The 24183-nt window shown below is 39.2% G+C and overlaps 1 protein-coding gene across 12 annotated transcripts in view; it reads right to left on the reverse strand.

Annotated features, from left to right (window-relative positions):
* Nucleotides 1-24183, reverse strand: part of SUGCT (succinyl-CoA:glutarate-CoA transferase) — an 840768-nt gene that overhangs the window by 374327 nt on the left and 442258 nt on the right. For 2 of the 12 annotated variants that reach the window (XM_059397221.1, XM_059397223.1), the window contains exon 13: nucleotides 19435-19502. The exons of 9 other annotated variants lie outside the window; for them this stretch is intronic. In XM_059397221.1, the coding sequence (XP_059253204.1) occupies nucleotides 19435-19502 (68 nt within the window). Of the gene's footprint in view, nucleotides 1-18294; nucleotides 18444-19434; nucleotides 19503-24183 lie in introns of those variants that run through there. One more of the 12 variants, XM_059397224.1, reaches the window with a different exon arrangement.

The raw sequence follows: 24183 nt of genomic DNA on the forward strand, positions 1-24183 counted from the left end.
TCTAACAGCATTTAATGTCCTGAAGCTTTCAGGTAAGGCCATATTTTACATCATATTTTATTTCTGGTCTTGGCAGAAAACTTGGAATTAGCTATTAAGTCCAGATTTCTCATCTGGTCAACTCCAGGCAAAAGTACAATAGAGAAAAAAAGAAAGAGCCAGACCTTGACCAACAGGAACTCTATGAAAAGTATTCCACTCGTGCTCCAGTAGGAAAGAACACAGGGAGGCTCAACGTTTCCATCAAACAAGAACTTCTTCCAGGGGAGGGGCTCCACGGTAAGCCTTTGGTTGACTTCGATCCCGGAATACTGAATGTGTCATGAGTCCTTTCAACTCTACCTCCTCTGTCCATGCCACTAATTGAGGTTTATGAGATCTAACCTATTATTTCTAAAGAGGGAGGGAAAAAAAAAAAAGAATTCGTTCCCCAAATATCTGGCTTCTCCCTCCCCACCTGCCTTCATTTATAAAATGAGCCATCTAAACCTCTCAGGCTATTTTTCCACAGGCTTGTTTATAATGCGGTAATGATTTGCTGATACCAGCTGGGACGACATCGATGTGGACAAGTTGTGTGAGTGTGCCGGGGTGGGGGAGGGCTACGTAAGTGCACTCTTCAATAAAATTATAGTACATGTGTAGCCCTTTTTCCATATTTACTAGTTGGTTGTAAGCTCCTTCTCAAATGGGAAATAGACCATGTCTCCTTTGCAGAGGGATAGTTATTGAATAACGAAGACCATGTGTTCGGCTACGTCTTATTCATTGGAGTACTGTGCAACAATTTTCTAAACCAAATTAATAACAGTGTCCTAAACTTATTTCCCCAGCAAAAATTTCTGGCTACTAACGGTGTCAACGTGCGCACCTCACTGTCCCCAAGAGCACAGGTCATCGCCGTGCAACCAAGTGCATGATGGCAACCGAGCAAGGAGAATGCAGCGTTCACGGTATGCAAGAGAAAACAGACACCCTCTAATTAAATGATATTGTTTACACAAGCAAGAGGGTATTACATCACTTTCCCTACAAAAGAGAAGAGAATGTGAAATTTCAGGAAAGACAGATAGCTATTCAATGTGCAGCTTGTCACCACAGTCAGCTTCAGTGTAATAAAACGCACATGGAAAATCCCTTGCAGCGAGCCCGCTGGGTAGCAGATTCTTCCTCCGTCTGGGTCGGAGGGTGTGTATGTCTCCGAAGGAAATGATACCTCTCCTTCCCTCGCACACCCACTTGCTGCACAGACAACTTCAAATAGTGTTTCTGAGATGTGTCTGCTGGATGCCGGGGGCACCGAGGCAAAGGAGCTGGCAGCAAGCCTCCCATGTGGCTGGGAAAGAAGAAAGTAGCTCCTCCCTACGGGTCAAGAAAATGTTCATCCCTGGGACCACTAAGCAGGGGAGAGAACCTGTTGCGTATGGAAACCTCCCTTTTTCATTCTTACCCACCACCCCTCCCCACCCCGGGGCGGGGCCAAGTAAATTGCAAACAAAGACGATACAATTCTGGTAGCAAACTCATCGCCAAAGGGATTTTTTTCCAATTTTTCCAAGACTTTATGACAAACGAGGGTACCTCCTCAGCAAGTATGATTTTTGCCACATCAGTCTAAGGGCATTTCTCTGCACCCACACTTGGAAACAAATAGCCTCCTTTATCTCGGCAAAACTTCAATGGCTGTTACCAGTTATAGAGGCTTTGTAACCCGCTCATATTTCAAATATGGTATTTCTGTTCCCAGCCCAATATATAGACATATATGCTTATTATTAAAATACACTCTATAAAATCCCTACTGGGGGGGCTTTAGTTCCATATGGAGGTTATAGCTAAAACATTCTGGTCAGTCCAAAACCCGTTCGCTCTCTCCATGCAAAAATTCTTTCTGGTGTTTCTGATAGAAACTTAAGAAGCTAATTAGAATCCACACGCGAAAAATCTCTTTAACAGTTGGAAACCGAAGTAGTAAGAGTTAGCCATCCTGTCCAGCAGATAAACTTTTGCAGGTTTCCATCTGAAAGTCATAACATAACCTTTCATTCTCTGTGTCATTGGTACAGAAGGTTTTTCAAGGCAGAGTTCTTCAGCTTGTAAGATGCTAAACAGATGTACTGTAGAGTCTTCCAGGTCTAAACTATGAAGAGTCTGTTTTCAGTCTGTGTGTTGAATCCTTCATTTGTTTTATTCCTTTATCAAGATCTTCAGGTTCGGGGATTTCTTTTCTTAGGATGATCGGGTTCTTCTCATTTTGTAAGCCATGTATTTGCTTAGAACCAGACCTTAACACACATTCTTTTGGAACAAAATGAGGAGTATTCAATTTAAATGTTGCCATTGAGAAGTGTATTTTCGGCAGGAAAAAATCTCTGCTTCCTATAGCAGGTGCTGGGAGCCCAATCCCAGATGTTTTGATGTGTAAATAGCAAAGAAAGAATTTGAGAAATGGGTGTGGATGCAAGAAAAAGGAAGGCATAAATAAAAACCAGACCTGCTGAAACTTCAGTTCACTTGGGTCTGTCACTAAAAGCCCTCTCTAAACACATTGGCTTTTGTTTTCCATTGACGGGCTTCTATACCTCAGTTTCTCATGTTGCAAATGCCGCTTCCCGAAACATGCAAACTGTCATAGTAATTGGCCTGAATGTTGATTTGGCCATTCATTTCCAACAAACCAAATTCTATTCCTCTTTTGACCTGAATGATCTGTCTTGCATTCGAGTTCAGCAAGCCAAGACTCCAAACTCTACCATATATAGACGGGGCCATTTCTCCCATCTTTATGGCAGAGAAGCTTGGAGTTTAATGAAGGCAGCGTGATAAACAGCATGATAAAGCTTAAACCTCAGTCTTTGTAGTTAAAAAGGGCCAGTTTCGCCCCTTTTGTGCTTACCCACTTGTTACTTGGAAGGATTTCGGAATGCACAGCTCCAACAGGGTTAAAAGGGTGCCTATAAATGTTTTGTCCTTATTTAGCTTGATGTTGGCAGAGCCCCTCCATCATGTCAATGAGAGACACATGAGCAGAAAGGCCTTTAAAATATAGGCAGAACTTCATAATATGGGCAGCTTCCTTCTCGAATATCCTTTTGCTATCAAGCTAATCAGTAGTAAGGGATAATTAAAGCCATACCCAGCATAGGGCTGAGTTTGGGCTACGTTAACCAATTCACTACCAGGCCCTTCTGCATCTACACTGACAGAGGACTTCCTCGAAAGCAAGTTGAGCATAGGGGTGAAGGGCATAGGCTTTTTGTCACGAATCTAGCAATCACAGGATGTGTGGCTGAAAAAGGGACCTACCTCGTTAAGACATAGTTGCTCCATCAGTGAGGTGAATAATGAAGACTGATGATGGCCAGGAGTAGACTATGGATGTCACGTGGCCATCATGGAGCTTAATCAGATAAGGTGCATGAAGGACTCAGCACTAAGCCTGACACTTGGTGCCAAATGTCGGCTGTTATTACTGTGCTCCAGTCTTACCCTATGCACCAACCAGAGTGAGCCCTTCCCTCCTCGCTGAACCCTGATGCCTGGGCACTGCACTGCCAAGCAGTTGCTGGCCTTATTTTCTCCAGAAGGCTCTTCTCATATAAACTGGTATCTATCCCCCGGACTAGCTTCTCATCTTCCCTAACCTCTGTCCAATTTTTGCCATCTTTTAGGATATAAATCAAATGCCACTTTTCTATGAAGTATGTCTCGACACTTCAGGTTGTAACATCCTGCCCCCTTGAATCTCCATGTTTGTTTTCCCTTTTGTAGAGCATTGAATTCAAAATGCTCCTTGTTGAATGTCATGTTGTGAAGACGGGCTAATGGATCATCCCTCTGTTGTATTTCTTTTCCCTTTTACTCCCTATTCCCAGTTCCATTCTCCTTTTCCACAAAAACCCATTCTAATATATTAAATATATGTGTTTTTATGAAGCATTCTTGGAAAATATATAATATTTTTAGGCATGCATACTTATTTACTGAAATGGATACCATGATAAATTTTATTCTGCATCTTTTATTGTTCCATGCTGTTCTGTGATCTTTCCATGTTGCTACCGTTACTGTGATCTGTTGCATAATACCGCATGATGTGGGGCACCTGGGCGGCTCAATCGGTTAAGCATTTGCCTTTGGCTCAGGTCATGATCCCAGGGTCCTGGGATCAAGTCCCATATCAGACTCCCTGCTCAGCGGGGAGTCTGCTTGTCCCTCTCCCTCTTTCCCCCCTGATTGTTCTCTCTCTCTCTCTCTCAAATAATTTTTTTAAATCTTTAAAAAAAAATACTCCCTGAGGCACGTGCACCCGAATGTTTATAGCAGCAATGTCCACAATAGCCAAACTATGGAAAGAACCTAGATGTCCATCAACAGATGAATGGATCAAGATAATGTGGTATATATACACAATGGAATACTATGCTGCCATCAAAAGAAATGAAATCTTGCCATTTGCGACAACACGGATGGAACTAGAGCGTATCATGCTTAGCGAAATAAGTCAAGCAGAGAAAGACAACTATCATATGATCTCCCTGATATGAGGAAGTGGTGATGCAACATGGGGGCTTAAGTGGGTACGAGAAGAATCAATGAAACAAGATGGGATTGGGAGGGAGACAAACCATAAGTGATGCTTAATCTCACAAAACAAACTGAGGGCTGCTGGGGGGAGGGGGTTTGGGTGGGATTATGGACATTGGGGAGGGTATGTGCTTTGGTGAGTGCTGTGAAGTGTGTAAACCTGGTGATTCACAGATCTGTACCCCTGGGGATAAAAATATATGTTTATAAAAAAAAAATTAAATCCATGACTTTCCACTCCAAAAAAAAAAAAAAAATACTCTCTGATATGCACTGCCCACATTTCACCTACACTTTTGACAATATTCTCCTGGTCACCAGAAATGATTATCTTCATACATGACATCTTATGAACCTGTTTGAGAATTTTATTGGCATATATACTGAACAGAAGAATTGCAAGGCCACAAGAAATTGATTAAGTAATGCCAAACTGTCCTCCAGAATGTCTGCATGGGTACATAATCTCCCAAAAGTGCATGTTAGCCATGATACACCCATATCTCTGCCAACACTTGGCTCTCTCCAGTTTTCTAATTTTTGCTACTTTACTCAGTGTAAACATCATTGTTTTTATTTGCATCTCTCTGCTTACTAATGCATTTATTTTTCATGGTTCTACTTTTCTTGGACAGTTAGCTTACACAGTCTGGAGATTTTTTTAACCAAAATATTTGCTTGTTTCTCTTTGCTCACTGCAAGATCACAAATTCCCTTCAGGAGGGTTTGTTTAAATTTGATTTGTGTTTTGCTCATTTTTGCTGTCCTTACAATGCCTACCACAGCACCTGAGAGACAAAATATGTACACAAAACAAAACCGAAAGCATGGAAATATGAGTGGATAGAAAAAGTCACAGAAAAAAATGAGTGCTTTGAATTTTAAAATAAGTTGGATATGGTTCACCTTCTTGCTAAACCATGATTTTCCTGAATGCCCAATGGAAAAAAGACAGTCTTCAACAAATGGTGTCGGGAAAATTGGACAGCCACACGCAGAAGAATGAAACTGGACCATTTCCTTATACAACACACAAAAATAGACTCTAAATGGATGAAAGACCTCAATGTGAGACAGGAATCCATCAAATCCTTGAAGAGAACACAGGCAGAAACTCCTTCAGCCTCAGGCATGCAACTTCTTCCTAGAAACATTGCCAAAGGCAAGTGAAGCAAGGGCAAAAATGAACTATTGGGACTTCATCGAGATCAAAAGGTTTTGCACAGCAAAGGAAACAGTCAACAAAACCAAAAAAAAAAACTGACAGAATGGGAGAAGATATTTGCAAATGACATATCAGATAAAGGGCTAGTATCCAAAATTTATAAAGATCTTATCAAACTGAGCACCCAAAGAACAAAGAATGCAATCCAATGCGCAGAAGACACGAACAGACATTTCTTCAAAGAAGATATCCAAATGACCAACAGACAAATGAAAAAGTGCTTCACATCACTCGGCATCAGGGAAATACAAATCAAACCCATAGTGAGATACCACCTCACACCACTCAGAATGGCGAAAATTAACAAGTTAGGAAATGACAGATGTTGGCGAGGATGTGGAGAAATGGGAACCCTCCTCCATTGTTGGTGGGAATGCAAGCTGGTGCAACCACTCTGGAAAACAGCATGGAGGTTCCTCAAAATGTTGAAAATAGAGCTACCCTATGACCCAGCAAATGCACTAGTGGGTATTTACCCTAAAGATACAAATGTAGTGATCTGAAGGGGCACATGCACCTGAATGTTTATAGCTGCAATGTCCACAATAGCCAAACTATAGAAAGAACCTAGATGTCCATCAGCAGATGAATGGATAAAGAAGATGTGGTATACACACACACACACACACACACACACACACACACACACACACTGGAATACTACGCAGCCATAAAAAAGACAGACATCTTGCCATTTGCAATGACGTGGATGGAAGTAGAGGGTATTATGCTAAGCAAAATAAGTCAGTCAGAGAAAGACAATTACCATATGATCTCTCTGATATGAGGAATTTGAAAGGCAGGGTGGGGAGGCTGTCGAGGGTAGGAGGGGAAAAAATGAAACAAAATGGGTCCAGGGAGGGAGTCAAACCATAAGAGACTCTTAATCTCAGGAAACAAACTGAGGGTTTCTGGGGGATAGGGGGTGGAGGGATAGGGTGTCTGGGTGATGGACATTGGGGAGGGTATGTGCTGTGGTAAATTTTGTGAATTGTGTAAGACTGATGATTCACAGACCTGTACCCCTGAAGCAAATAATGCATTATATGTTAATATAAATACATACATACATACATACATACATACATACATACTATCATTTTCCCTGGCTAACTGAACTGAGAATGCCAGCAGCCGGAGAGGAGGGGAAGAAGGTGCCAAATTCTAAAGTGGGGATTCTACGGTTACACATACTAGTCAGAGTGCAAGCACGTTCTCTCCGCTACTCACTTGAAGGACCTAATGGATGTAAGGCTGGAAGCTTTCTCTTGATAAGACCCAAAGCCCTGCTCTTAAACACGGGTATGAAGACTGGTTAAGAAGAATGTCCTGTTCGCCAGCAGGAGTATATCCTAGGGAGTAAGTCGGCATTTACCCAGTCACCAGCACAGACAGCTCAACTTTCTAGAACTTCTCTGATAAGGACTGAGCAACAGTGGTCTCCCACTTCCTTCACAAAGACTTGTTGGCTGTATATAATGAGAGCTGCCAAGCCACACATTCTGGTGATCAAAACGAGGTCACTCGAGTCCAGCGGATCTGGTTAGAATTTTTGACTGCCGCATACCAACTTTTTTTTCTTCTTCTGACACCAGTTTTGTCATCTGCAAAATATGGACCATCATGCTGGCTTTATAGGACTGCTTTAATAACCAATGGTTATTATAATGGTATAGTGCTTTAATAACCAATGGTTATTATAATGGTATAGTGTTTGACAATTGGTGGCTATTTTATAATGCCTATTATTTTTTTCTCAGCCCATTCTACGTTATCAAGATTAAAGCAATAGATGAAAGTATGCTGCGAATGCATGAAGTAAGTATTGGGAAGAAATGTCTATATCTATGAGAAATTATTTGGTTGGGGGTTTTCCTTGCAAAATTGAATTGCAGGCACTATAGTGGGGAAAAGATACTATTTTCAGAAAGAAAGATTTGGTTCTAGTTTGAGTCCCATTTATACCACCTCCTTGCTGTGTAAGTTCAGGCAATTTAGTCTCTTGACCTCAAACCAGGATGCAGACCACCTTCGATAGAGAAAGAATTATCCACACCACTGAGATGCTGCAAAAATTGGATCTTATAATGAACGTGAGAGCACTTTGCTACTTACAAAATAGCATAAAATATGTTAATATAATTTCCAAAGTCTGACAGCACCTTAGTTTTTACTGGCATGTAGTTAGTGCTAAAACAATAACCTATTCTATGATTCAAAATGTCAGAAGCATTTATCCAGGGATGAAGTAATGTTGGCAAATCCTTTTCCTTTTACCTTATCATTGAGAGATGTTCAACTTTCACTTGGTACTCTGTAAATGAGAAGATTCTACCTAACATTTGAGACAAAAGACAAGGAACCACCTTTTCTCTAAGTTGAGAACTAACAAGAAAAATGTCACTCTTACAGTGTGAGTGAAGAAGTTTGCTTGTCTAGACCAATGGCTTATTTTATGAAAATGGTGATGCTTGTAAGTGATCTTGGTTCCTTTCTTTCTGCTAGCTGCCAGAAATCTCAGACCAAAAGTCAAGCTCACTTCTGAATGTGCTGGACTAAACAGCATTTTGGATTTTGTGTTCTCAACCCTTCCAAGGCATATTTTATTATTTGTACACAGATTTTTCTTTGCCCAGGTTTTCCTACTTGCTCTTTTATCTTCTTGAGGAAGAAAGTTAAATAAGGAAAAGGACAATCTCAGTGACTAGGAAAGAGTGAGTTTGGGGCTTTACTTTAAAGTTTTTGACAAGAGAGCGCCACCTTTTATCTGTGTGTCTGCCTCCTGCCCCTGGACAGTCCCAGAACATCTCATTCGGTCTTCACCTGCACACCTACTTTACAGGGTCAGCGGTGTGAGTGTAAGGAGGGAGGGGAACAAAGCTGTAATCTTATCTGATTCAGTATGTATTAGGAAGGAGGGGAGAGGATTATTTTGACTTCAAAGATCAAATCATAGGTCTTGCCTTCACTTTCCTATGTAGGCCGTACACAAGCTTTAAAACTTTATATTGCTTAATATCTCCTATGCCAGGACATTTATTTGGTAAGTGGTAATAATCCTAACATTTGCATCCTTCAAATTGCTTTCCCACAGGATTTCAAAATCCAAGCATTACAAATTATTAATGCTAAGGGAACGAAGAGGTGGTGATGGCTTCTTATGTCAAAAAATATCAATGCTAGGGGCGCCTGGGTGGCTCAGTGGGTTAAAGCCTCTGCCTTCGGCTCAGATCATGATCCCAGGGTCCTGGGATCGAGCCCCGCATCGGGCTGTCCGCTCCGCGGAGAGCCTGCTTCCTCCTCTCTCTCTTTCTACCTGCATCTCTGCCTACTTGTGATCTCTGTCTGTCAAGTAAATAAAATCTTTGAAAAAAATAATATCAATGCTAAATGACAAAAATAATAATAGTTATCACCACCATTAAGCATAGTAATAAAACTGAACTACCAAAACTCAATATGGCCTGCTTCACTATGGATATAATTTCTTACTTGACTTTTTTTATAAGGCAACACCAATAATCAAATTAAGTTGATCATCTACAGATGAATGCCACTGAGATTGTAAAAGGGTTAAAGGAAATCAAGTAAAGAAAGAGTGTTCTGTAGATATCCCTGGTTATTATTCTAACAACAACAAAGGAGTAGAGAAATTCAAATAGATGCAATGGGGTGCACTAAAATGACTCATATTGATTAATTATATAAAACGTGTATGATATTTTCTAAACATCCCCAAATAGAAACTCCCTTGCTCATGTTGTAGTCAGTCTAAAACTAGCCTTATGCTGCTGTGTTTTGACTGTTTCTTTTTAATGTCTGGGAATATTAAATTCTCACCACCTGACTGTTTCCTATCTGTACTAAACATTATTAGGAAAAGTGCTTAATAGTCATTGGGATGACATTAAGTTCAAAATCTTTACAATCTCTGTCAAGAGGCCAGTATATCCAAATATAAAGGGAACACCACAGTAAAGGTTTGATGATGCTTTATTCAGAACTGTATGACCATAACAATTATTTCTCAGACAAGAACATATGATTTAGTCTTTACCTGTATTGAAGATTCTAATGTATATTTCTGTTTTCTGCTGTTTAAATTACTCTCTGTTAACACCAGAGCTGCACAAGGGATGTATTCAGAATTATACTGAAGTAATTAATGACTACTTGGTTAGTAAAGATGAAGATGAAGCTTCAGGATTAATGAAAAAAGCCTAAAAAATACTCAAGTAATCCATAGGGGAAACAAAGTCATGATAAGTTTAATTGTGGGTTTTATAGTTTTGCCCCTAGTTTTAAACAAAATATGAATAATAGCTTAAAAATTTTTTTTCTATTACTTTCATGGGAAGGCAAAAATTTCCCATCAGATTCACCGGTCCATATTGATATGAAATACAGCTTTCCAGACCCTGGGCTCACAGGTCTGCCACACTTCTTACACAAAAGGGAAATGTTTCCTTCCCAAAGAGAAATACGCAGGCTTGATGGTGCTGCGGTGTGAAATCGCTAGAGTAAAGAAGAGGCTCCTTTCTCAAAAACTGTAGAAAGACCAACACCTGATGATATTATTTGAACCCCTAAATGCAGCCAGTCTTGACCCCAGGAGCACCTCCCAGACTTTGGCAATGATGTGAATTTCTAATTTCATTATTTTCTCTTTAATCCACTTTGAATTAGATTTTGGTCACTAACCAATAAGAGAGTCTAAGATGTTTATACTCATTTTTTTAGGTTTTGTGGTTTATTTCCTATTGTTCTGTCAGATGTCATTTAGAGCATAACTTAGACCTTAGAATTTTCTGCTGCTAATTAGCTTGAAAACTAGATAATCTTCTTTGAAATGCATAAAGTAGAGCTAACCAGGCACATAAAAGAGCCTAAGACGCTCTCCTTTAAAAGAAAATTATCCAGTTTCTTTCTTCTCTGTGGCTGAGAAACACATCCCTCTCCCAGCTCCCACAGTAGCACCCGTGTGGTAACTAGTGATTTACGTATCTGTAAACTCCTGAGGGACTAGAACCAGGTCTTTCATCTCTGTATCCCCAGAGCCTAACCAAGTCCTGAATATATGGCTTGCCTTTGGGAAATACTTATTAAGTTAATGGGTCTCAGCATCTTACAGCTAAGTACTTGACTGGCTCTGGCTGGCCAGCTCACCTCCGATCTGAGAACAGCCATTCCATCCTAATGTGCCTCACAATTGCCTTGTCTTCCCCTGCTATGATTTACAAATCATGATGCCTCCACCAGAACTGAGGAAATGAACAAAGCCATGTACTCCCTCTACTTCCTGTTTCTTCACCTTCACACTACCCATCTCCCCCTTTGTCCTGCCAGTCTCGGGGCATACAGTGCCTATCTCTCTGGTTCTCTTTCTTCTCCCTCCCCATGTCTTGCATGTTCAAGATCTTACTCCACTTGCTCTGTTCCTTCTTTCTCTAGAATGTACATTTTCCTCTCTCATGGTAGTGCCTTCTGGGAAGTGTGCAAGGCTCCCCCATCCTTGATCCAATGTCTTTCTTTAATCATCCCTTTGACCTTCCACTCACTGCCAAGCTCCTGGAAAGATCAATCCAACTGGTTCGCTCACTTCCAGGAACACCTGAACCTATGTTACTGGGGCTCTGCCTCTCCATTCCACAGAAACCTCTCTGCGTAAACAATGCCTGTCAAGTACTTGTACAACTTGGCAAAGTTAGAAGTCAATGTTAAGTCACTGATGCAGGATTCCTATGAGCTTTAGTTAGCTCAGCAATGGTGTTAAGATGAAAGTCTGTGTTATAATATTTCATTAAAATGGGGAAGTCAAGCCATAACATTAATGGCAAAAAGATGAAACACCTGAAATATTTTGTTGATGTAGATCTGCCATCAACGTATTCATAGACAACAGTGCTGTATTTAACCTGGATTCTGCATAGTGTGAGATAATGAAAATAAGTGATACTGTAAGCACACAATTATCTCTATAATATAAAATTTTTAAAGCAGATCTCAATATCTTTTAAAACATCTCAATACCTAGATAAATGATAATTAGGATATTACATTTAAATTGATAGAAATCTGTCCTGCCATCAAAAATCTATAGAGAAGAGTGACTCACAAAATACTAAAAATATTCATAAGTCATACAAATAATTATATTTAAAATAGTTGCCATTTTGGAATGAATCCCTTTGTGATCAACTGTCTCCCATAAATTATAAAAACATGTTAAGAAAAACAGAGAGTAGGCGAAACTTATGGTTGAAAACATCTTATTTCTTAAAAACATGCTTACCATTAAGATGGCATAAATAAATTTTCAACTGTGACTGAAGGTTTTCGGAAATTACTGAAAATCAGAATGAAAGATAAAGAAAATTGTTTTAACTTAAGAATTAAGTCTTTGATTCTTACAGACTTGCCTAAATTCCATATAAAAGCACTGGTATAACAAGGACCAAATTCGTATCAAATACTGTTAATGAGATTTAATGTCCTTCAGTCTCTTCAGTAATATTAGAGGGGACAACAGTTCTGCCACAGAAGACAGCCTCTTTATGTATCAGATACATGCAATTGACATCAGAAACCAGATGAAAGGGAGACAGTAGAAAACAGTGGATCATCTTACATTAAGTTGCTTTTCAATTGTACCAATTCAAAATTATTTTCTGAAAAATTTAAACCAAGTCTAGTATCATGCCATTGACACATGTAGACATTTTGCTGCAAAATGTAAGTGTAACTACTCTGTCCTATATGTCTTTCGGATTTAGAAGTGATAAAGTTCTCTGAGGAGATGGCAACTAAAGAATTGCAAACCGTTCCCAATACTTGCAATTCTTTGTACACATCCGCAAAAGGATTGGCCATTTTTTCAAAATATCAACAAGTATGGATTAATAATATGCAAGAAGCTACATACTTTTTAAAAACAATGTTGGACCTGCATTATAGTGCATTATTAGGTGTGATCGAAACATTCCAAAAGCTATGAGAACATTGGATGTTGTAGAAAATGATTTTTCAATCAAAAAGGTGGCTGATATATCAAGGGGTCTGGTGACATTCTGCTGCAAATCTGAATTTACATTGGGCTCAAAATTTCTTCATCATATGCTGAGTTAGAAGACTTCTTTATAAAAAGGCTAAACAGAATCATAGACATATTCTTATCTTCAGCTACATTTCAAAATAGATTTGCAAAAGGGTGGAATTCATATAAAAAAATATTCTCCAAACATGTAAAGATCAACAAAACCATCTCAGATAAGACTACAGCTTTTTGAGTTACATATTTCTCCATAGTTCTCCTAAAAAAAGATAAATATTGATATTTAGTTACTATTCTGAAATATGTACTGCTTAGTTGGATGCAATATTATCCAACTTAAATTTACCTTTTGGGCAAAATAAAAGAGCTACTCTTTAAAAGAAATAACACTTAAATAATTGAGGATATGCAAAAACCCTACAGATGATTACAAACATGATTCCCAGATTTTAATTTTATCAGTAACATAAAATGAAATTTTGTTTTGTTTTGTTTGTTCAGTTTTTTATGGTTGAATTACCTTTACATACTCGGGCTTTTTATTTAATACAAACTTCATAATAATGTACCCCACATTTCATGGCTGCTGCATGGTATATTACTTTAGCTTACAGTTATTATAGCAACTCATATTCTACTCTGAATTATCTGAAAAAGTCTTGAGGTTAAAAGGGGGATTTATCAAGAGATTTAGTAGCCTGTCACAACTTTTAAAAAGCAGGAATTGTTAATCAACTCAACTGAACTTAAAGACCACCGTTCTATGCATTTATATGAGCAGAGAGATGGATGATGTGGTATTGACTTAATTTCATCATAATTAAAATTCTGTTATAATTCACATATTAAACATTCATTATAGGTCCATAAGCTTCACTGCTGTGGAACAACGTTGATACTATTGTTTGGATGAGATAATGGGCTCGGTATGTTGCTCTATGAAAATCGCTCAATATGTAAAAAATTAAAACCTTATTTTGTCAAATACTAATATGAAATGTTTTCTGAAACCTCTTGCCTGTTTAGGATCAAATCTGGAGAATTCAATACTACAAATTTAAAAGTAATCTGAGGCCACCACTCCCCCAACACACACACATACACACATACACACTCAGTCTGGGGTGGCACACTTAAAATGGTTCTTAATCTTTCCTGATTTATTTGGTCCCTCTGAGAACATGAAGGAATCTTATAGTTCCTTCCCTCCATTTCAGATGTATTATATACACGCCTACCCTTGGCTAAAGCCTAACATAGGCTCTCTCCTAGGGAGCATGGGCCCCAGGTTAGTCAATTTTCCCTTCAAAAAGGTTGATTTTCCCTCTGGGTCCCCAAAGGATGATAAGACATGGGTTAGTTTTGTTTTGGCTTGCTTTGTTTCATTGCAAGAGTTCTAAAATAAATCTTTCTTTTGAAGATTTTATCATAGAGAGAGAGACAAGAGCGAGCACACACATGAGCATAGAGATAGAGAGAGAGACAAGAACGAGCACACACATGAGCAGGGAGTGGGGTGGTACAGAGGGAGAAGCAGATGCCCCACTGTGCAGGGAGCCTGATGAAGGACTCAGTCCCAGGACCCTGGAATCATGATCTGAGTCAAAGGCAGACACTTAACCAACTGAGCCCCCCAAGTGCCCTAAAATAAATTCTTATAATGTTTCTGCTATGGTGAAGTCACTCTAAAACATCAAACCATTTGGTAGTGTTGGCTCCTTATTCCTGAAGAAACCATGCATTGATTTTATAAAAATCCACATGAGGCCAACCTTCCAGTCTGCTCCATCCCTTAGCTCCCTAGGCTGTGTGGTCTCCTCTCTCGGGCTTCTGGACAGGTGGATATTCAGAAAGACTGAGCTAAAGACTGTTCCATACACGCGGCAGGAACATATTTTTTAAATGCTCATGCTCAGTGCAGACTGTGAGATGACTAGGAACTTCTTGCCCATTTCAATATGAGCAAAAACCACATTATTATTATTATTAGTAGTAGTAGTATTACTAATATTAATGCATTTTTCACTAATTTAATTTTCTAAATAGCATTGTTCACAACCTCAAAGCAATTTTAATTTAATACTTTCTCACATTTTATGGCTGATTATATTGTTAAAAGCAGATGAGGTCATTAAGAGACTAAAAAAAAAAAAAATCCAATAAACTCCTCTGCCATAGCACTGATTTTGTGGTCAGAAGACCCCCATCTCTGCTGCTCACTGTGTAGCTAAAAGCATGTCCAAGCTCTACAAGTCTGTTTCTTCATCTGTAAAGCAGACACAACAGCACCTACCAGACAGTATTTTTATGGGGTTTAACCTAGGTGGTTCATGATCTGACATCCCCCCTAATTTTCAGTCCTTAGACTGGAGTATCCTTATATTTTCTCAACATGCATCTTATGTTCTGGTCACACCAAACTCCTCGAGGTTCTCTAAAAGCTTCACATTCATTCTACCCCTTTGGTTTGAAAACCTTCTTCTTCTGTTTGGATAATATGGATTAATTCACTAGCACTCAAGGAACCCTTCCCTGACCATCTCCAAGTTGAATCAGTTCATCCTCTAGGCCCCAAGATCGACCTGCACAAATGTAATATCTACCTGTTTACTGGTGCAACGCCCTGACCACACTCTACAATCCTCGAGTTCCTACACTATGTCTTCCCTCATCTCATCATTGGTTCCTAGCACACCCCTAACCCACAGTGGGGGCAGGGAATCGGGGAGGAACTGGATGGATGATTCAATGAATGTACGACATGCAGGAAAGCATCGGGCTTGGTTATTTGTGATACAGTATGGCTTCAGATTCAGTTAGCACAATCTGAAGTTTAGAAATGATGCAGCCTATGCTTGCCACACTATCCCTTTGGTCTTGCCATTTAAGCTTCTGAACAATAACCTCTAGGGTTCCTGAGAAGTTTTCTAAAGGAAATGAAAATCACCATGAAATGAACCCCACATATGGTCAGCACACTCTGTTAAGAACGCTTTATCTTGTTTGTATTAAGTTAGCATCAAGGTCTTTCAAGCTTACAAATCCCATGAAACAGGAAAACTGACATACAAGACGTCAATATACCACAAAGCCAAATGGTAAGCATGATTTTCTCAAGTTTCAGTATGGTCACTGAATTCAATTGCCTAGCAGTAGAATTTGAAGGGCTATGCCCATGTCCTGCTATTGGTCCATATGATTCTTCCTTAAAAAAACTAAATCCTCATGCCAAAATGTACATATTATGTTTCAAATAGCAGTAATGGCAGAGAAAGAGAACTGATTCCAAATAGTCATTTTTCTGTAGCTAAAAATTACAGACTAACTCCTCCCAACTTGATATGTTATAATTAGAGCTGTTCAAAAGGGACAAAAATAGCAATAAATCAAGAAATAAACCATAAGAGTCAATCACAGTACTTTATACCTATACAAACACATGCACCACTGAGGTTTCTGAGCTAAGGAACTATTTGACGAAAGAGGCTTCTGAAACGTGCAGGACAGAATTTAAAGGAGAGCAATTTGTTAAAAACCCTCCCAACAGTGGGACTCTGGGTGCATGTGGTCCGTCGTGGGGCTGAATGAGCTGTGTTTACATTGCCACATTTTCAGGCCTTGGAAAGCATTACATTTCACGTACTTTTAAACACAGAATAATCATGATCTTCACTAATACTCTGTGCTGGGATGAAATTTCTGTTGTAAATTCAGCTACTTTCCCTTCTATCTCTGATAATGTTTTCCTTTCAGGTCTCATTCTGATAACACAACAAACAAACAAAAAAAATCTTTTAACTTGACCATTAAAAGAAAGACTTCTTCAGACGGTGTTGTCTGTGTCAAGAGGAGCATTCTGGTTCCCGGAGCCTCTGGGTTCTCTCTGCCCTCGCTGAGACATCCCATGATCTGCCATCTGCTGGGACATCTCTGCTGGTGAGACTGATTTCTTGGGCCCAGATTTTTACAGTGTCCATCTGGCACCCGCTGCAATGACCATGAAGATTGCCACTGTGGCTGGCAGTGAGATCCCTGCATCCCACATCCTCCTCTGGTTCCCTGGTCCTCCCAGAAAGGGGATAGTAGAGAGGGAATAGGGAAGAAGACTTCAGCTTCTTTCTCTGCTGGACATTTTGCCATGAAGAAGAAAGGGTCTGCAACCTTCCCAGGCTTTCCCCCAAGTAAAAGGGAGTACTGACTTTCAATGTTCTCGAATTCAGACAGATTTATTAATATTTAATTCTCCCCTCCCAGTTTCTAGATCCCACCGGAAGGCCACAGGATGCAGAAGTAATGGTATTCTGGGGATGCCTGGGTGACTCAGTTGCTTAACTGACTGCCTTCTGCTCAGGTCATGATCCCAGGGTCCTGGGACTGAGTCCCACAAAGTCCAACAAGGAATCCTTGCTCAGCGGGAAGCCTGCTTCTCCCTCTACCTCTGCCGGCCACTCCCCTGCTTGTGCACTCACGCTCTCTCTCTGACAAATAAATAAATAAAACTTTAGAAAAAAAAGTAAAAAAGAAGTGAAGGTATTCTGTCCCCTTTCTCAACCTACTTCCCTTTCAGAGACTCCCTCCAGCACTTGGACATTTGCTCCTTTTCATGCTGTGGGAACATCACTGCTCTGCTCTGCCCTCAATCCCGCCTCCAAGTTTTGATTTATAAGAAAATCACTATGTATTACCCCTCTTTTTTTTTTTCCTTCTCGAGAAAGAATGGCTTTTGTCAACAAAAGGTGCTTACTTCAGGACCATGATCTTGCTATCAATGTGACAAATTCTATTTGAAAGTTCAAAGTCAAACTATGACTCTCTTATAGGGCTTTCCTTCCCAGAAGTAATGGATGTTATTGATTTAATGAGATGGAAGAACCAAGGTTCAAGTAGGAACTTGGGAAAATAAATCTGATACATCTGATACAATGTGCCTCTCAAGTCCAAATATGTACATTATATATAATATAAATACATTCAGAAGAATTCATTTCTGTGAAGTTATATTTAACTTGAACCATTTGTAATGGTTCAATGGAATTAACAAATTATGTTTTTTATACAAACTTTTCACTGATCATAGAAAACAGAGCAGAAATAAAAATCACAGATCTCACTAAGCAAAAGAATCTGAAATCTACTGGCCTAAAAGAATTTCCCATTGTTAGTGTGCAGAGCAATTACTGTAGTAGAATATGGTTTCTAATTTGCAGAGATAGAACTCAAGACCAAAATATCACTTATTTAATTTTCATCAAAATGGGTCTGCATTTATAATACTTGAGTCATTTTAACTATCTACTATTCCCAAATGATACCCCAAATAGCAATTTACAGGGAGGTTAGTTGTCACAATCTTCCTTCTCAGGGGGAAATAACTGATCACACCAGGAAGTCTAACCAAAGTAAATAAGAAAAGCTAACGTGGGGGCGCCTGGGTGGCTCTGTGGGTTAAAGCCCCCGCCTTCGGCTCAGGTCATGGTCCCAGGGTCCTGGGATCGAGCCCCGCATCGGGCTCTCTGCTCAGCAGTGAGCCTGCTTCCTCCTCTCTCTCTGCCTGCTTCTCTGCCTGCTTGTGATCTCCATCTGTCAAATAAATAAATAAAATCTTTAAAAAATAAAAAAAAGAAAAGAAAAAGAAAAGCTAACGTGGACTGAGTCTGCTATTATGTGCCAGGAACCGCTCTAAGGGCGTTACTGGTGTTAATTTTATTTAACCTTTGCCATAATGGGTCTAGGTAAGTAGACCCATTTTGAGTTGACAAATTAGGAAATGGAGGCACAGGAAGGCAAGTAGTTTCCTCAACACCACTCAAAGGCTAACCAGTAGAGTTATTTGAACTCTGGCAAACCCACCGCCACGTCTTTACATGTCACTGTGACACTGGCACCGCCACACAGGTGAGCGAAACGCGAGGGCACGGAATGTGAGGTGTAAGAAAAGAACCAGGCGCCAAGGGCTCTTCTATCTTTATAAGGACAAAAGAAGGGACTGACGTCCCATGTTTAGTGTTGGCATGCATAATAACTCCCAGAACCATATGTTTCAAATGACCCGATCACTGGGTCTTTCGTTTCTGATCACTTGACATTTTTAAGCATGAATCATCTAATGAAAAAATTACAGGGCTTTCTTTTGAACACATTGTTTATTTGTCACCAAGCAATCTCAGATATACTTTAAACAAATTCCTTCTCTAAAGGAAAGACTACATACCCTCATGAATGGCATAATCCAAAAATAGAAATTATTTAAAACAGCTCTCACACCTTTTCTAAATTTCCTACATTGTGAAATGACAGCAGTGTCTCCCTTTCAACACTGCCTTCTAGTCAATGTAAAAAGAAATAAACCATCCCCACATGCTCATATTTGGTGTTTACTTTTCCGTCAGTCATCTAAAATGGGACGCAGGAAAAGGGATGTGTCTGTCTCTGTTAGAAAGAGAAGAAAAGTGAAGGAAAGAAAATCTAATGCAACAAGAGAGTTGCCAGATTTGGAACTGATTGAAAGAGTTTCGTGTCACCAAACATTTTTCAAAGACCGATCAATCCGCAACTCTTTTTATAAACCAACCTGTAATGACTGGTGTTTCCACACATTTTCTTCACACAGTTGCTTCCCAGTTTGGCAGTGCCTTTAATCTGAAAACGAATTTCAAACTTTAGATGATCACACAGAACCTTTTTGGCATCATGGAAAAGAATATTTAGATCATAAAGACTTAAAGGAATGTAAGCTTGAGTTCCAAGTAGTTTAAACTTTCATTATAGAGACGCCGAAAGCCACATTGCTCGGCTTACACGAGGATGTTTATAAGCGAGGCCATTTGTAACTCTGACTAATTAAATGAGAATTTAAAAGGATGTGAAGAAGAAAAGCAGGGATTAAAACTGATATTAAGTGAAAAACTGGTATTAAGCTACAGGATAGGAAATACCAACACAGAACCGAGCATCGCCGTGTGATGGTTCCTATTCACATCTTCTGGCGTCAAGGGAAAACCACCTTGGAGAAACCAACAAATCCTTAAAATAACAGAAAAGTGCCAGCACTAACAGTGGTATACTTAGTAATCCCTGGGAAAATTCAAAGAAAGGAGAGTAATGAAATTTGTCACCTGCTGACGGGTTTCTGCTGCTTCAGAAAACAAAGAGCACATCAGATCAGGGTTCAGAATGTACAGCCAGGAAAGAACAGAATTCCTAATGGCAAAGCAACTGACTCCACTATGAATACAAACCACATTACCCTCATCCCAGCCCCCAAACCACTGGTTCTCAAAAACTCAGTTTTGCCCGACCAGCCACAGGAACATCTTCTGGGAACTGGCTAGAGATACAAATTCTCAGGCTCCACCTAAGCCCAGCTGAATCAAAACCCTGGGGATAAGGCTTGGTAATCCATGTTTTCATAAACCCTAAAGATTATCTTCATGCACACTGAAGTTTGAGATCAATGGCCTTAAATGTCACAACATGATCAATACAAGGAAGAGATGCCCTTGAATCTGAACAGTTGTAAGAGTCAGGAGTTACCGATGCTTACTCTGAGCAAAGCTCTGCATGACATATTACTTACAGTCACTCATTTAACCTTTTTGTCAACCTTGTAGCTGCTATATCCACGCCACTCACTGGCTCGACAGGGCACAGTGAAACTGAGTTCCCAAGAAAAGACAGTACTCTTATGAGAACAGTGGGTTTCTTGAATGTAGATGTACTGAGAAAATAAACAGAGGAATGAAGAGAGGATTTTCATGCACCTCTAAAGCAATTTTTAATGACAAAATCCTTCCTGAAATTTGGAAATTTCTTTGGAAAAGCAAACAGGTCAAGGTCTAGCTTTTTCGTGAATCAACTCCTTGAACTGGTTCCATTCCAATAGCCTTCATTCTGGTCCAGAATGAGATGTGGACTGGGGCCAGCTACCCAGACGCACTGAGTAGTGTTGGTGGTAAGTAGGATGGCAGGTAGCAGCACATTCCATCCCTGCGGCCAACCCTCCACCCTTAGGAAAGCAACAGATATTCTTAGCATTGGGAAACAGAAAATATAAAATAATTCACTTCTGATCATTTGATATTTTTAAGCATGAATCATCTGATGAAAAGAATTAGATGAAGATAAAGATAAAGATGATGGGGTTGAAGTGTTTAAATGACAGCTAAAATCAGGAAAAAAACTAACAGCCTCTTTTTATCCCCTTACATAGTTCTACTACCTCATGTAGTGACTTGGCTTGAAACCTTGAGGTCTTTTTGAACATTCCTTTCTCCTCATTCTCTCATCCAAGAAACCACCAAAGCCTAAAATCATATTGTTCAGACTCTTGTATATGTCACTTTCTTTCCATTCCCATTTCCCTTACTTCACCCCAGGCCCTTACGATCTTGTCCTGGATGACCACAATGGCATCTGCACCTCCTTCTCATATTTATCATGGAGACCAGCCTCAAAGTCACTTTTATCACGATACTTCCTTGCTCAAACCCCATCAGAAATACTCCCTTAGTAACAAGATAAAGTCCAAAATCCCCAAACATAAATGTGAACATCTTCACAGCCTGGCTCCAGCTTTATCTCCAGCAGTCTCCTCAAGTGAATCCTAAACTCGAATTGCCATTCCAAAATCATCGTCTCCAAGTATGTCATGGATGTTCCAGCAAATCTACATCCCTCCCCACAGCTTCAGACAAAAGATGATGGATGTGAAATGCAAAGTGAAAACAGGCATTAAAGCACAGAATAAATTAATGTCTGTTTACTCTTCAGGATGTGATTACAGATTAGTGTTTCCAATTTCTTTATTCCGCCATATTGAATTTGTAACTGTTAGGAGAAAATAGGAGGTGTCTAGAAGTTTAATATGGGTCTTTGGTTAGCTTATACAGCAGCATTTGGCTTAAATATCAAACCCGAGCTTTCAGATGCCAGAGATAAAACCATTTATAAAGGAAGAAAGCTTCTGCTCCAGAGACTCACATCCATGACGTGAAGCAAATACCCAACTCCCTCCTTCCTCTCTCTACAGAAGCACCACAACAGCCAAGGTTCCTGGGATTTGACCAAATTAATTGCTGGAAGCATAGGGATTCCCATTTTTCCCTTAGGAAATAACCATCCAACTACCGAAACCAATCAACTGAGTCCTTCAACTCTATTTCAAAAACTAACAAGAATCACCAACATTTAAGTGAAACCAATGGAGTGATAAAAATGTTCCAGGGATGTCTGGGAGGCTCATTTAAGCATCCAACTTGTGACTTCAGCTCAAGTCATGATCTCAGAGTTGTGGGATTAAGACCTACATTGGGCTTTGCACTCACTGTGGAGCCTGCCTGAGATTCTCTCTCTCTCCCTCTGCCCCATTCCTCCACGCTCTCTCTCTCAAATAAATGAATAAATCTTTTAAAAAAGGATTCCAAAGAGAACTAATCCCTAAAAAGTAAGAATTTCTGAAAGAAATAAAAAGAACTTTTAAATGGATTATAATTATTATAATCAACAAGACTAAAGAAAATACTGCCTTCTTTAAAAAAAAAAACAGTTGAAAAGAAAGACTAGAAGAAACAGGAGGAAGAGAAGGAAGGAAAGAACCAGCATTTTTGGAAATTAAAAACAATGTGGCTGAAATAAAACATAGAAACAGATGAATAAATAGTAAAGTGGATATGCATATGAGAAAAATTTCAATTAGTGATTTGGAAGATCATAAGAAGTCTCCCACAGTAGAATAAAAGGAACAAAAAATAGGTCTTGGCAAAAACACTAAGAAAAAAAAAAACATACGGAATCAAGCATGTAGTGTAAGAAACAAAATTAGCATTCTCTAACAACAGTGTGATGTCCAGCAAAACATTTAGGAAATTATTAAAATACATATGAGTTTACTAAACCAGATGGAAACAATATCAACATAAAAATCAGTAGCTATCTCACACGCTAACAATCACAAATTAGAAGACAAAGCCCATAAAGATTTCATTCAGAATTCAAGCAACACTCACATAATAACAAAGAATAAAGATAAAGTAAATGTGCAAAAGATATTTTTAGAATAACTGTCAATCTTACAAAGGACCTATAATAAGGCTTAAATCCTAGAAAAACACCATGTTCCTGGTTAGAAAGATTTGATATTGTAAAACTGAATTTGCCCCAAATTAATTTATAAATTAAAGACCATCCCTCATCCTTCTAAAATCTATATAAAATAGATTCATGAAATGAGCAAGGTCATTTTTAAAAAAGAAGAAAATCTGGCCTGACATACTATGCAAATAGGATAATTAAAACTCAGCAAGAAACTAATCCAGAGATATATAGACTGGACTGTAAACAGAATAGAGAATCCAGAAAAATATCCATACACATATGACATTTATCATGATAATAGTTCTATCTCAAACCAGCAGGAAACAAGACTAACAACAATCAATGTCATTGGGATACATGGCTTTTTACCTGGTTTAAAACAAAAAATAACAAAGTTATTTTAGAATCTTATATCATAGACAAAAATTCTTGGTATAATAAAGAGCTAAAAACAAAGGTATAGGGGAGTCTGGGTGGCTCAGTGGGTTAAGCCTCTGCCTTTGGCTCAAGTCATGATCTCAGGGTCCTGGAATCGAGCCCCATATCAGGCTCTCTGCTCGGCAAAGAGCCTGCTTCCCCCTTCTCTGCCTACCTCTCTGCCTACTTATGATCCCTCTCTCTTGCTGTCAAATAAATAAATTAAAAAAAAATTTTTTTAAATGTCAAAGAAATAGCAAATACAGATATTTTAATAACTTTTTAAAAAAGATTTTATTTATCCATTGGACAGACAGTAGTAGCAGACACAAGTAGGCAGAGAGGCATGCAGAGAGAGAGGAAGGGAAGCAGGCTCCCTGCTGAGCAGAGAGCCCGCGGGGCTCGATCCTCCATCCCGGGACCCTGGGATCATGACCTGAGCCGAAGGCAGAGGCTTTAACCCCCTGAGCCACCCAGGCGCCCCAGATATTTTAATAACTTTGAGAGTGCAGGTCTTCTTACAGAAGACACAAAGTTCAGGTGCCATAAAAGAAAAAAACTGACTTATTTGACCACATTAAAAACCAAAATGTGTTTGGTAAAATAAATAAATAAATAAGTTCTTTTTGAAAAGCATCACTCAGGGGAACAAGACTACTGTTTATAAATAGAAAAGGGGTTAAAATCCCTTTTCTACAATATACAAAAGTAAGGACTCCTTGAAATCTAATAGATATTTAACAGTTAAGATGAATCAACCTAAAAAATTCCCATTCTCAGTTTTAATCTAGGAAATGAAAGTACTAGTGCT

The sequence above is a fragment of the Mustela nigripes genome, chromosome 4 (assembly GCF_022355385.1).
Source record: "Mustela nigripes isolate SB6536 chromosome 4, MUSNIG.SB6536, whole genome shotgun sequence".
NCBI lineage: Eukaryota > Metazoa > Chordata > Mammalia > Carnivora > Mustelidae > Mustela > Mustela nigripes.